Source organism: Falco naumanni, chromosome 4 (assembly GCF_017639655.2).
Source record: "Falco naumanni isolate bFalNau1 chromosome 4, bFalNau1.pat, whole genome shotgun sequence".
Taxonomy (NCBI): domain Eukaryota; kingdom Metazoa; phylum Chordata; class Aves; order Falconiformes; family Falconidae; genus Falco; species Falco naumanni.
This window is the reverse complement of record NC_054057.1, coordinates 96,472,018-96,486,115: the sequence shown is the minus strand read 5'-3', so window position 1 is coordinate 96,486,115 and position 14,098 is coordinate 96,472,018. Positions and strand designations below refer to the sequence as shown.

Here is a 14,098-nt window from a genome sequence, read left to right as displayed (position 1 = left end):
TTCTGTATTAGGAACCGAAAATGCTGCTGAAAACGGTGAATTTCTCTTCCTTTTCCAGAAGCTTTGGCACAGGCAAACGCGCTCTGTGGTAACGGTCAGATGATTCCCAGGTTGTGATTTTTGTCCTAAATGCAGTTTGGACTCACTTTTTCTCCAATTCAGCAGCTGCTAAGACAGTTTGAAATTTTCTGGCAGCTAGATGCTTAAGTGGCATGACTTTCAACTTGCTCTTTGCTGAAAGCCTAAAGGGCAAACAGAAGTGAGTGTCTTGTACAAAAGAGTTCAAGTCTGCACTGAATAGCTGATTGCAGCTCTAATTACCATGGTTTTACATCATTAGGGATAGCAACTGAAAAGGAACTCTAATTCCAACACTGTGAGATATTGCTCTTTTTCTTTTTTTTTTTTTTTTTTTGGCTCTTACTACTAAAGGATCCATTTCCAACACTTCTGGTAAGGACAGGAAGGGAAAATTTCATTTCCATGGGGAACAGGATTTTGATAAACAAGTAGAAAGTATTTTTGCTTATAAGATTCAGACTAATAGGTGTTTGTGGTGGGACAGACACCTAGGCGGGAGCAGTGAGGACACATCCTCTGAAACCTGCAGTGGTAATGGATTTCACTCAGCTCAGATATTTAATGCTCAATGCCACTGCTCATTTATGCCTGAGCATTGTATTTTGACACTTCAGATCTCAAAGAGCAGTCTGATTGCAATTATACTGTTAGAATGTGCTTACAGTTATAAGTTGTTATATTTTTTGTAAAGTTTTCCTACTGTGCCTACAGGATCTTGTACCTTGGCTGGGGGGACGAGCCTGAAGCAGCAGTAAGCAGCATAAAGAAAAAGACACGTATCTTTATATTACTATGTGATGTTTCAATGGATGGGCACAAGGTAAACAGAGAGAGAAAAAAAAAATGTCTTTCCATTTTAGGCTACAGAAATCACCTTCAAGTCCAGAGCAGTTGACTCCAGCACGCACTTGCAGCACAAGAAGGAATTAACTCCTCTCCATGGGAAGTGTTGGAGTCCAGAGAAGTGTTAATTACCTTCACATGCCAAAAGCACCCCTGGAACAGCAAGGGAAGGTCCATCTAGCTAAGGAGACTTGGTAGGTTTATTGCTTTAGAGCTTTGTATTTTTGTTCCATTGCTGCAAATCTTTGTTGCGGTTCTATGTATCACAAGGACCTTCTTAAGACCACTGAGTCAGGGAGGAAAGGAGCAGTACTGGCACAGACCTCCCCCCATTCCCACCCCCCTCACTGCTCCCCACTAACATCTTCATGCAACTGAACCATGAACAAGGGATTTACTATAGACTTTGCTTTTACATGGAGGCAAGACTCAAGCGCCCACTGACAGGCATTTAGACGGGTAAGTGTTGCATGGTTCTTTTTCCCATAAAACACATTTCGTTTAAAAACTCTAATATATAATCATTTATTTTTCAGAAGATGGATTTCCATCCCCCCGTTCGATGCAAATTTGGCACTAGAGTAACCTCTTAGAAACTCCACTGGTTTGCACACAACATGTGAGTGACATTTCACCTGCGTGCTTTTACTTTGATCTGGAGCAAAGTGGAAACACATCTTCAAGGGGATTACGTAGATCAGGCTCAAGGTTTATGCTATTTTCGACCTTCCGGTGAATAAAGATGCTGGTCAGCGCTAACTGTGAAAGCTCTGAAGGGAAACTGTCCATTCAAACCTGGAAGAAAACTGCTCAGCTTAATTCTTGGAACTGAAGACAAACTAATCACAAAATTTTTGGATGACCTGAACTGAAGACTGACCTAAAAAAAAGGGGAAAAAAAATAATCCTCTTTAATCTGAGGTAATTCACAGAACACGTCAATAGGACACAGAAATGTGCTCACTGAAACAAATGTTAGATCTTGGTGACTCCAAAAAACACAGCACAGTAGTTTTTACAGAATAACTTGTTCTGAAAGAGCCCCCCACCTGTCCAACACAGACAAAACTCCCAGAACAAAAGTCCCTTGGGAAGCAGGGAAATTATTCTGACAAAATGTTGCTTTTATTATGAATAGAATCTGCGCAGAATGGAGAAGTATTTGAGAACTGCTTATTTCAGTGGATTACTGTGTGTAGACAAGAGTTCAATGACAAATGGATTTTAAATGGCAAATATTATTACCTTCTTTCTTTGCCTTTTTGTTTTGGGTTGTTTTGTGGTTGAGGTTTTGGTTGGTTGTGGGTTTTTTTGATTTTTTTTTTAAGAAAAGTCCTTTATGTACTCAGTAGGTACAAGGTTAAAAGAATCTTTCCAGCTACAAATATTGAAAATAAAGGTGTGCCTTTTGTGGCCTTATTAACAGTAATTCTTTAAAATAACTGAAATATGTAATTACATTGTGCAGCGCAGGGACAAAAACATATGCTTAATTCTCCATTTTGAAACCAGTAGCACTGGTTTACTCTATTTTTTAATTTACAGCCCCTGAACAGCCCTGCCGGGTTATCAAACATGTCCTCTGCTGTTGCAGGCACCGTGTCATATCCCCTTCAGACCTGCTGATCCTCACCTTCAGACAGCAAAGCCTCTATGCCTCCTCCAGTTTGACTTACAGGCTCTAATGGGTTGGCACTTTGCTCTTATTCCCAGCTTAAATTACTCACAGCTGAACAACACCCAGTTGTTCTTCAGCCAACTCTTCGGTTTAAGGATCTTCTCTCCTACCTAATAGTTCAAGAAATAATTTTGTCCCCTCTGTCCCTTCATTTTGCCAAGTAAAAGCAGCTTTTCCAATCTGCTCTTGTGTCCAGCCCAGTTAGCTCCTCTGCACCCTGCTTCTGCTCCGAGTTCATCCTTTCTGTACCCCTCGAGTGCCGAAGTGCAAATGATGGGATATGCTCAGTGAGTTTTATCCAGCGCTACGTATAGGTGAAAAAGGAAAACAGCAATAATATAATTAAGCCCTAGAGAGGGGAAATTTAAAAAATGAATAAATCAGAACATAGATAAGGCAAGTTTTCTGTGAGGCCTCTGAAAAGCAAAATCTCAGTGACCCGACATCATCCCCCTCTTAATGTGTTTATTGCCCTGCTGCAATCTTGTACAAGTCCTGCAGACGATTTTCAGGTGACACGTGAGCAAGCTGAGCACACAGAGGGGGCATTTCAGCTTCATCCCTCCTGAAACCATCCTTCTGTTCCTCACTCAAAGGCAACGGCAGGATTCGCCCGCACCCACAAGCCAACGCTTCAGCTGAATACACTTTGCGGTAAATATTTTACAGGCTGCTCTCAGTGGCTGTGGGTTTGCATTTTAACAATAAACCTTGTTGTTGGGAATGTACCAGCAGCTTGGAGCAGGCAGAGCTTTTCCCATATATTACACATCCCTTTCTGGTATTTTTCTGCCTGATTAGTAATCACTTCTGACAAATCCTTTCGACAGCTCTGAACACCAGCCTTAGTGTTGCAGGGATGCTTCATGCAAAGCCTGACTGAATGCAAATGTTAGGCTAATGCAAGGATGCCTGACAGCATCTGCGCATTTTCTTCACTGGACACCAGAGGGAGGAGGAGGAAAGGACAACTGACAGGGAAGCTAAAGAACTGCTCCAAGAGCCCCGAAGGAGCTTATCAGACACTGGAACCAAATATGTTTCTGTAATCGGACCACAATAATTAGCAGCACCTCGTCTAGGGATAGTACTTCTAATAAAAGGCGTTGCAGGGGTAACACGAGGTAAAGTTATGGGAGAGAGGACCCAAGGCCAGCACCACTGAGTGCTGGGTGCATTTTAGCCAACTTCATCTTACAAGCTTTAAAACCTTACTGGTTCTGGGGCTACTACTGGCTGCACTCCGCTTGGCTTCTGTGCCACAACCGGAGCGCCTTTTGGTCCAGCCTTCTGGATGTGAACAAACCCCATGTTTCAATGACTAAGCATGGATCCAGGGCCACCACAGTTTCTGAGTCCTGTACCACAAAAACATGAGATTTGGAACTGCAAGTGCTCTGTGCTGAGATGGAAATGGCAGGATCTTGAAGGAGGGAGGGAGGGAGGCAGTTCAAGGAGATTGATACGGTATCTATGAAGGTGACAGCAAATGCACAACATGTAGTTAGTATCAAGATTAAATTTTTAAAAAAGAGAGAGAGAGAGAGAGAGAAAGATTCAGCAAGATTACCAGGGAACTATTTACTATCTTATTAAAACTATGCTTTTATTCCCTCATCGGATCTTTTCATTATGCCTTCAAGGCGAAGGAGGATTATTAAATGTCAGTGACAATTCAAATAATTAATGTATGGTGTTACCAGGTATATATGCGCTCACCAGGAGGATTAATAATAGCTGCTATTTTTCTTCCAACCATATTTTCTCCATAATACATATATTAATCATGAGAACGCAGTGCATTTTTTAAACCTCTCTAGTACTGAAAGTCTTTAAGGAACTCACACTTTGAAAATTAAGAGAATTCTTAATATATTCTGTTCTCTATTTTTTAATTTACTATCAAAATAGAAAAACGCAGTAGCACTTGGAAAGGAAGGAGTATAAGAAAGGTAGTGCTTTCTCCAGGGCTGTTGTTAATTGCAGAGTCAATGTCCTCAATTCTTTGAAATAGGTCTTTAGAAACAACAAACCAGACTTGTAAATTCAGGAAGCAACCTGCCCCCCATTAAAACGGACCAGCTTTTGTTGCTAACTTACTACAACCAAAACACTTTAGAAAAGGCATCAGAAAAGTACTTTTATATCAAATCCTGCTCCCAGGGCCGGCTGGGGGCTGTGTTCAGCACCTGCTTGTCAGCTTAACTCTGCCTTTGCAGCACGCTAATCCCTGCAAGGTGCTGAGCACCAACGCCTGATTTGGCCGTAAAAACAGCAGCGTGGGGCAGGGGTTTGCCCCCCTCAGGTCCCTGCTGCCAGCGCCAGGGCAGAGGGGAGAGCTGACCCCTCTGCTCTTGACTTGGCACTCAGCAGCTGACCTGGACTTGCCCTGCAGACTTGATGCTAACTCTTCCAGGAATTTTAATTGACAGACTGAAGTGTGCTAGAGGCAGGGTGTGCTACCTCAGGCTACTTTACACTTACTCTGTGCCGGGGAGGAGTTCCTGCGGCTGGACTGACCCCGCTGACATGTCACCTACCATCCGTGCTCCCATGTGGGCTGCAGACAAACTGCCCCCCGTAGGGTGGGTTTTGTACCTGCTGGTGGCCTCTCAGCAATGCAACCAAAAATGGGCTCAGTTCCTGATTGCACAGCAAATACACATGCCCAGAAGTAACATTTCAATTGCTTACAACTTGGAGAAGTTTAAATTCTCTCCTTCACTCCCAACTGATAACCTTCCACAGTGAAGAGTCATTAGATATCTGATTTTGGACACCGCAAATTACAGAGTGTATTGCCAGCCTTTTCCATCTCCCGAAACGGCTCAAGAAATGTCCATGTTCTATTTAAAACAATTAAGTTTAACAAACATGAGATCAGGGTTCGTTATGTAAGTCACGGTGTAACCATACTGCCCTTTAGTGCATTACCAGAAGCCGTGTGTAGTACACGTGTGCATGGGAACTACGTGGATATTCCCCCCACACACTTACAGCATCAAACAGTAAATTATTTTAACCATCTGTGTGACCTGACGACTGCCAGCTTGGGGCAGTTCCTACACTTCAGGACATAAACCATTTCTACAGATTTTTAGAAATCTAAATAAAATAAACCATTTCTACAGTAGGAGAGCAGGTCTTTCATGACATGCATTTTTTTAAAAATTTCCAGAATAAGTATTTTAAAGCAGTTTGGAAAACCTACCTCCTCGCTGCACCAGCAACGTGACTTCGCTTCCCTTAGGACATTCAATCAGCATATCCACCACCTGGTTGTGAGTGAGGCTCTGCACATTCTTCTTGTTGACTTCGACTATAAGGTCACCCTCCTTCAGGCCACGGCACCTTGGACTGTCCACGATTTGTTTCACTCTTTGGCCGCCCCCACCAGGACTGTCTGCTATAGTAAACCCAAAGCCCATAGGCCCTTTCACTATATGCACAGTTATGAGTTCGGGTTGTGTTGCTATTGAAGATGCCAAAGAGACCGTGTCATTGGGGTAACCATGGGGTCCGTTGGAGGAGACCTCAGCCGGGCTGCTGGGTCTCGCTTCCTTTGTGCCATTTACCTTCCCTGTTTTACTACTGTGGCTTGCCGGGGAGTCGTAATTTTCCTGCCCGTTCACAATGATCGGCTCTTTGTCCAAAATTGCCACGGAAGTAACCAGGCTTGTGTTGGGATCATCGGGATCGAAGGGCAGGGGGTAGCCTCGGCACAGTTCGAGGTCCACGCTGGCACCGATGGGGATGGACTGGAAGATTTTCACCACTTGAGCATGAGTGTGCCCCAGCACGCAGGTATCGTTCACACTGACTATGACGTCCCCTGCAGAGGACACAGACAGATATTCCAAACACATACGTTTTGTGCACCCTGGCAAGGTGAAGGACTAAAGCCTGCGAGCTGATCTACCGCATCCACAGGTACCGCTCATAAATAGCAGCACTTAAGTACCTTTGCAAGGAAAAGGAGTGGTGACACGTGGGCAGGCAAGAACTCTCTGTACACAATGGATCTGCTGCATAAAGCTTTTATGTACATGAACGTTTTTGAAAGTGAAAATGGAATTGGCTCATGCAAAAAATTAATAAATTCAAATGATGGTATATGGCCCGTTTAACAGCTATTTCAAAGTCCAGCTCTCACTGTTATACGCTGTGCTATACTGATATATGACAGAAACAAAACTGGGAGCATGTAAGAGCTACAACAAAAGGTGTCAGATACCAACTGCTCAAATATGGTGCCATGTGTTGTGTCTCAGACATACTTTACCCTGAAATATTAGGTAAGTTATGACTCGTTTTTTAACACTGGGGCTGCAACACAGGGATGTTTAATGTTGTGATGCTCCACCTGCAAGTGAGGAGTTGTGACCTCAGGTGAATCTTAACAGGATTTCATTGTACTGGGCCTGATCTCTGGCAAAAAAAATCAACCCTTGGTGTCTCCACATCGGGAAATGCAAACTAGCCCATTCCTCCGCCCATTCCCTCGAAGCAGCTTGGGAGAGGGGGTGAGCAGCATGGCAGATACACAAAACAGCCAGTGATGCAGCCCTACAAAACATAAGGCAAGCCATCGTCACAGCAGGGAGCAGTAACCTGTGGTCTGATGTGGGACCCCACACCTGCTGGCTCCTCTCCACAGGTCAGCATGGAGAGAGCAGGAGCTGGCAGAGACCCAGCTGAGTATTTTTACACCAAGGTGAAATTCCAACACATAAAGTGCCTTGCTGTAAGATTTTGAACATATCCCCCAATGTATCTCACTCCCCTACTTGCTGATGGAAAAGCTGAATGCCTCTCTCCAAAAAGGGGATGAAGACTACAGTCTTTTATGAACTGTACATAAAAACAACTGTAAAAACACAAACCAAAGCGGTGGTGGTGATTTTGATATAAAGCATCAGTACCTGTTTCCATTTTGCCATCCAGCGCTGCGGGGCCATCAAGCACCAAACTTTTGATTTGGAGAAATTCATCTGGCTCATCCCCTCCGACAACAGTGAAGCCAAAACCCCTGCTGCTTTTCCTTAGCTTGGTGTGGATGAACTTTCCTTTCAACTCAGAAGGGTTTCGTGTAAAAAAAGGTTTTCCTGTGTAGGAAGTTTGGAAAAATCTATAAACAGGCAGGCAAGAGCGTTTGATCTGGTTTTCCTCTCCCCCTCCCTGTTCTAACAAGTACACAGACAAACGCAGCGGTGTGCTGGGACAGGACTGCGCTTCAGCATCCTCTCACCTCACCGCGCTCCACCCAGCTCCTTGGACGCAACCATGCAGTAAAAAGGAGTGAGCAAAAACCCTATTACTTGGCACTTTATGAGCTGTGGTTGTGCACACCAAAGCCCCAAGGCTACAAAGGGGAAAACGTGCTGCTTGAAAGAACAGAATATATTAAAGCTGGCAACGCTGGCTTAGATATATGTCTCATCTCTGTCCTGAGGTGGTTATATCCACCCCAGGAAGCACATGACAGGGGTAGCACAAATGCCTCCTAACAGGAGGAGTCTGCAGCAAGGACTATCATCATGCTTTTGCACCACTTGGCTTTCTCCCAACCCACCAAGCAACAAGCAACTTCTGAGCTCTGGCAAGACACCGCATAACCCTTGAGCTATATAGCCCCCCGCCCCCCACATCACTACCACCCTGTGACCTCCTCCCGTGAAAAAGGGGAGGATGCTGATGTTGTTCTTCAGACACCGTTTGAAGTCTTTCCTCTTTCCTTTCTGCAAGGAGCTTGTTGTGGATGAAACACTGCAGTTGTGAAGTACGGATCAAAGAGCGGCCCGGGACCAGAGCAGCTGTGCTGGAGGGCTGTTAACGCTCTCCGGGAGCATGGTTAAGAGGGAACGAGGTGCTCCAAAGGCAAAATGTCATCCTTGCAAAGCGCGTTGCACAGGCTTGGAAAAGGAGTCATGGTTGCTGTACTTCACAGTGCCAACACTAAACACCTTTGCACTTTTAATTGCTTTTAATGCTTAAAGGGGAAAAGAGTGTGCCACTAAGCCCTCTGGTGACAGCTCCAGGATCAGCACTGTGTATCGCAGTCAGGAGAGCTGGCGTTATTTCAAAAACTTTGGCAGCATTGCCCTGGGCCTCTGTTCAGAAAGGAGACCTTGAGGGAGAGTGAGGGGATTTGAGACTTGTAAGCCTTTGACCGGGGAAAAAAATAGTCTATTTGAAGATTATTCATGAGGGGGCAGTGTAAGGACTTGCAGTCTTCTGCCTTTGAAAGGTAGCACAGGAACACAGCAATCCTGCACATCGTTGGCAGATGCTCTGCTCAGACCCCAAGCTGCAAAAAAGCTCTGACTATCAAAGTACAATTCCATGTCTCAGGTAACAAACACAGCTTGGAGGCAGCGTGCAGCGTGGCTTGGTCCTGTGCTGGTTTCTGGTTCAAAAGACAAGCAGAATGAGCACAGCTTGCTGGCATCTGCCTACAAATACAGGGGGAACGTGCCCTGCAGTAACAGGATAGCAGCACCACAGGCTGTGTGTCCCACCTACAGCATTCCGGAGGGGATCACATCTTCAGTGTGTGTATCTACAAAATCCCAGTTGGGAGAGTGGTGCCAGAGGCACAAGAAGGGGTCCTTGTGCCCATGTCCTCACCAGCAGTGCCATCAGTGGGATAGATGGAAACCCCTGGGCATAGGGTGGGAGGATAGGAAATAGCTCTGCAAACGGGGAGCGAGAGAAGAGGGAGCAGCGCTGAGAAAGGAAGAGGAAGGAATGGAAGAAAGGAGGAGTCATCAGTACCAGGACATGTCGCTCAGAGTGGTGCTGAGACAGGCTTATGCTCTCCTGTTGCTGCACAATTTCAGTGGAGGCAGTGGAGAGCCGAGTGAGGCTTCTAACATCATCCCCTGCGTGACGGGTCCTTTGCATTGCTGTGCACAGATGCTTGGGCAGCCCTTGCTTCAGCCTGACAGCGTAAAAGGCAGAGGTGGCTTTCACAGATGTCTCCCCGAGGAAGACCAGCATTTTTGGGGCACTCTGATGACATACCTAATCCCAGATGCCTGGTGGTCAGGGTACCACCCACTGACCTCCCACATTTTTCCTTGCTGCAAGTCTAGATTACTCTAATATACTCTAATACCCCTCGGAAATCCGCTGGGGGCTTTGGATACTGTTAAATTTTGCACATCTGTTTTGGAAGGGCTGACCTGCCACCACCTGCAGCAGAGGGCACTCCCTGGCTCTTCGTGGCAGGAGAGGCTGCCTGGGACAGCAGCACCCCTCCCACACTGGCCTTCGGAGACCACGGCTGACTGCAGAGCATGGGAATATTTCCCAGCTCCTGGGGCCAGCCTTCCCCGAGCTGCTCCAAGCTCTGTCAGGACAATGTGCTCCAGCCACATTCCCCCTCTCTCACCATCCCCAGGCTCTGGCTCCTGCAGACCAGGGCAATGCCATTCACTTACTGTGCAATTCAGATGAAGCCTACTTACAACCACCTGTAACCAGAGAGCACTTGTACTGCAACAAGGTACAAGTGGAAATCTCTGCCCTGGCTGGCAACCTGATCTGGCAGCGTTTCGGCTCATGCTGCAAACTCAGGAATGATCCGTGTCCTGTCTGGTTAGTTAGTTAAGACAAGCAACTGGTCTGTGAGCAGTTGGCCATGCACAGATCATTGACACTAATAAATAAGGCTATAATAGCCCGAAGTACTTGAACATATGTACAACTTCAAAGTAGGTCCATGGTATTTGGACCTATTATCATTACCTCCTCACGCAGAGCCTCCCTGAGGAGGTTCAAATCAGAATTTTCAGAAATCAGATGTAATTTGCCCCTAACATCACCCAGGAGTTTGTGCCTCTTTGCCTTCTGTTATTATAGAAAGTCAGATTCGGCGTGGAAGCCCGGTAGCTCTGCAAAGCTCTCCAAATAGCAGAGGATCTCCCTCTTCTGGTGTTTCCCCTAGCTCCTACACCACCACCACCACCACCCCACCACCCCCAATTTTCATTTGGATTCAAAACACAGAAAAAAAGGAAAATACATAAAGTTGCAGATTCATTTATGGCAATACCAGAACCTGGGCTGCTCAGATGTCACAAATACAACTAAGACACCCAAGCTCTCCAAAACCAAGGTCCTGCCGAACAGCACCAACAACTTATGCACATCACAGCTCCCAAACAGGCTGTCCATTTTCCAGGGCTCTCAAACTACTTTACCTTGAAGTTCTACCTGCCCACAAATGCAGACATGGAGTTACATTGGCTGTGGCTCTTCAACTAAAAAATGACCATGTTAATGCATGTCTGTGTCTTAATCACAGTGCAACAGGGTGAGATCTTGTGCAGCTTTTTGGGAGGGAAAGTTGACCTACAAGAACAGAGAGAAATCTCTGCACTAGATCTTACTACGAGAGTCACATTCTAAACTCAGTAGAATTTAGAAGGTGTGAAAGTCCGATGCTTGCATATCTAGACAGCTCTGTAGAAAAGGGTCTCCTACTTGCACTTGCATCCACCACCATTGCTGGCAAACCCCACCAATGTTTTAACTCATGATTTCACCATGCCTTTTTAAAGACTTGGAATGCTACACAGAGAACAGTCACAATCTTTTTTTTGATGCAGGCAATCTCATTTGCCTCTTGAATTTGGCAACAACTGTGGTCTCAAAACTAGTCTCAAAATCTATGGGAATTCAGACAAGCACGCATGTGCCCTGGGGTGAGACACTAGTCATGGAAATACTCCCTTTGCTGGTGGCTGAGGGAATTCCATTCTCGGGAAAAAAAAAAATATCCTGGTTGCACTTTTACAACTGGTTTAACAAGGTTGTTACCTTGCACTGGTGCTTCCCGAACTGCCTCTTGGTTGTTTGAAACATGGTTTGGAGCAGCGGGTGGTGGGAGAGATGGACACTCCTCTGTCCATTCTAGAGAGGGCAGAGAGGGAAATGTTACTCGTTTCACAACAGCACCATGAGCTCCTGCACGTACACACACTGGGAGTGTGGGTTCAAGCAGAGGAGGCATGAGAAGCACGGCAAGAGAGGAAACAGAGTCATGGACAGAGGGAATAAAATGAATGGGATGTCCAAAAACCCAGTTTTGGAGGACTCTCTATGTCCAGATCAAGTGATCCATCAGCTGGGACACCCTACCTTACACTCAAACTTGGGACTTGATTTGCATCTACATGTCCTTGTCATTTATATGCTACCTATTCCCTGTGGCACTCATGGCATCTATGTAGAAGAGCTGGTGTTGCAGGAAACGGGGCTGCAGGAAGAATGCTGAAGGCTAAATTATTTTCCCTGTGGATAATAACAGTTCTGAAATAACTTAGTCTGACAGGTACAAAGGTACTAAAACAAACCCATATGCCACAGGCCTCTCACTGCAGTTGGGCTGCATTTAAAGAAAGAAAAAAACAAAAAAGCAAAATAAAGGGGGGTGGGGGAAGAAAAGGAAAAAAATATTGTTTTAAAATAATGAATTTACTTCAGATGTTAGAGCTTCACAACATTCAGAAAGTCTCTCATGCAGCGGGGTTTCTGTAGTGCACGTGTAAATGCACACTCCTCATCCCCTTCCAGTGCGACTGGAACACCAGTTACAGTGAGTAATTTAATGGAGCAGATTAAAGAAGAAAACATGTGTGTGAATTGTATCTGGGAAGCCTAGAAACTTTCCAGAAATAAAGGACTTTAACAGGGGTAAACCCAACTATGTTTAGGTGGTTATACGGTTTAGGTTTTCTTTGCTGCATCTTATGTGATGGGCATATGCAACTTTTCCCGTGCGCATCATTTTGCCTTAAAATACTAAGGCCACACAAGGAGGGACAAACACATTGGCATGGTGCTGCCAAGGTGAAGGAGACCACGTTCCCTCATGGAAACCCCAACCATCATGCCCTCGGTGGTGCCAACCTTCTGGTGGCTGTTGCTGTTGCTCAAGCTGCTTCTTCCTCTTTGCTTCAAGAACTGGGTTTTCATACTGTGTCTTCCGGTTGATGTGGCTGGAGATGAAAAAGAGCAATAAATTAGGAAACCCTTTATGTGACAAGCGGGAACGATAGCCACGCACGAAACTCCTCTGAGGAAAGGAGTAAAATACCAAATATACCCAACAGTAGTGTATGTGGAGCAAGGCTCACCTAGTCATGCCAAAAAGCATATTTAGGAAAACAAGTGGATTCCAGTATGGGTATGATGTCTCGAGGAAGAAATGGCTAATTCCTTCAAATACATTACAGTAGTGATCTATCTGTGAAAAATGAGATTAAAGCAGAAAAGGCGCTCTGTCTGATTGCATTTTAAAAGACAGGCTTATAGCGTCCCTACTTTAAACAGATTCCAAGAGGTGCAGTCATTCCCTGGTTCACTAAAGTTAAAAAAATCAACAACCAACAACAAAAAACAAATCAAACCCCCACAACTGGTAACATCTGTCAGCCATCTGATCAATGCACACTATTAACAGGGTGTCTTAAAAATATCTGCCGGAATGCAGACCATGAGCTGAAAAGCTGGGCTCCAAATGGATCAAAATATATTCAGAATCAGCCACCAGCAAACAGTCCCAGTGGAAACCAGCCTTTGGTGAAACTTCAGCTGTACTTCTTGAAAAGCAAGCAGCCCAGCCACAACCACGGCAGACAAGCACCACACTCTGCAGAGGATTAACCATGTTATGGAACCAAACCACGAGCACCATCCACAGGTGCCAGGGAAGTGGGGCAGGTCTGGGGACTCCCTGCAGCTGATGGCTGCAGCCGAGATGAGTGGCTCATCAGCTGTTCCAAAAGCCATTTTTCAATAATGATTTTCAGTAATAAAAATTGCATTTTTCAATAGTGATTTTGCTACAGCAGAGAAGCAGGTAGATCTTAGAAAATTCCATTAGCTTAAAGCCCATCTCTGTATCTAGAACAAAGTTTAAAATAGCAAGTTCTTAACGGTATTGTCTCTTGTCCCACACATCTTTATTAAAAACCCTAAACAAACAAATGAACAAAAAACTGCTTTTTTGAAGTAATTATGATAGAAGCACTCTAGACAGTTATGTTGAGAGGTTTTTTCTGCTAAAGATCAGTATTAAATCACTGGGAAAATATTTAATTAATCAAGTAAAACAAGTTAACGAGTTCTGTAAAATACTTCCCATTTCAAGGTATCTTCAGAAAGAAAAAATTACAACTACTTTAAAAATTATATCAACTTTTTCATGACACAGTTGTTTCCCAATAAAATCTATTATATAATAATAGATTGCCTGAATTAGAAGGGACAGAGACAAATGCTCAAATTATAACCATTTTGCTAGCTTACAGATAGTAAGTAAAATAAACTTATGTGTCATTGTTGTTACTTCTCTATTTAATTTCATCACTAAGGAGTGCCACAATACTAACAGGAATGTATATGCAAAGTGACAGGAAAAAATGCTGTAATGGCCTCTTGGCATGGCATTTAATAGCTGAAAAATATTCTTGATGTCTTTAGTAAATA

General features: G+C 44.6%; 1 protein-coding gene across 22 annotated transcripts in view; it reads right to left on the bottom strand.

Annotated features, from left to right (window-relative positions):
- MAGI1 (membrane associated guanylate kinase, WW and PDZ domain containing 1) overlaps positions 1 to 14,098 on the bottom strand; it is a 355,911-nt gene that overhangs the window by 49,572 nt on the left and 292,241 nt on the right. For 17 of the 22 annotated variants that reach the window (XM_040593740.1, XM_040593748.1, XM_040593741.1 and 14 more), the window contains 4 exons: positions 12,518 to 12,606; positions 11,426 to 11,518; positions 7,525 to 7,707; positions 5,814 to 6,434 (listed from right to left, as the gene is read on the bottom strand). In XM_040593740.1, the coding sequence (XP_040449674.1) occupies positions 5,814 to 6,434; positions 7,525 to 7,707; positions 11,426 to 11,518; positions 12,518 to 12,606 (986 nt within the window). The remainder of the gene's footprint in view (positions 1 to 5,813; positions 6,435 to 7,524; positions 7,708 to 11,425; positions 11,519 to 12,517; positions 12,607 to 14,098) is intronic. The other 5 variants (XM_040593734.1, XM_040593735.1, XM_040593736.1 and 2 more) reach the window with 1 other exon arrangement.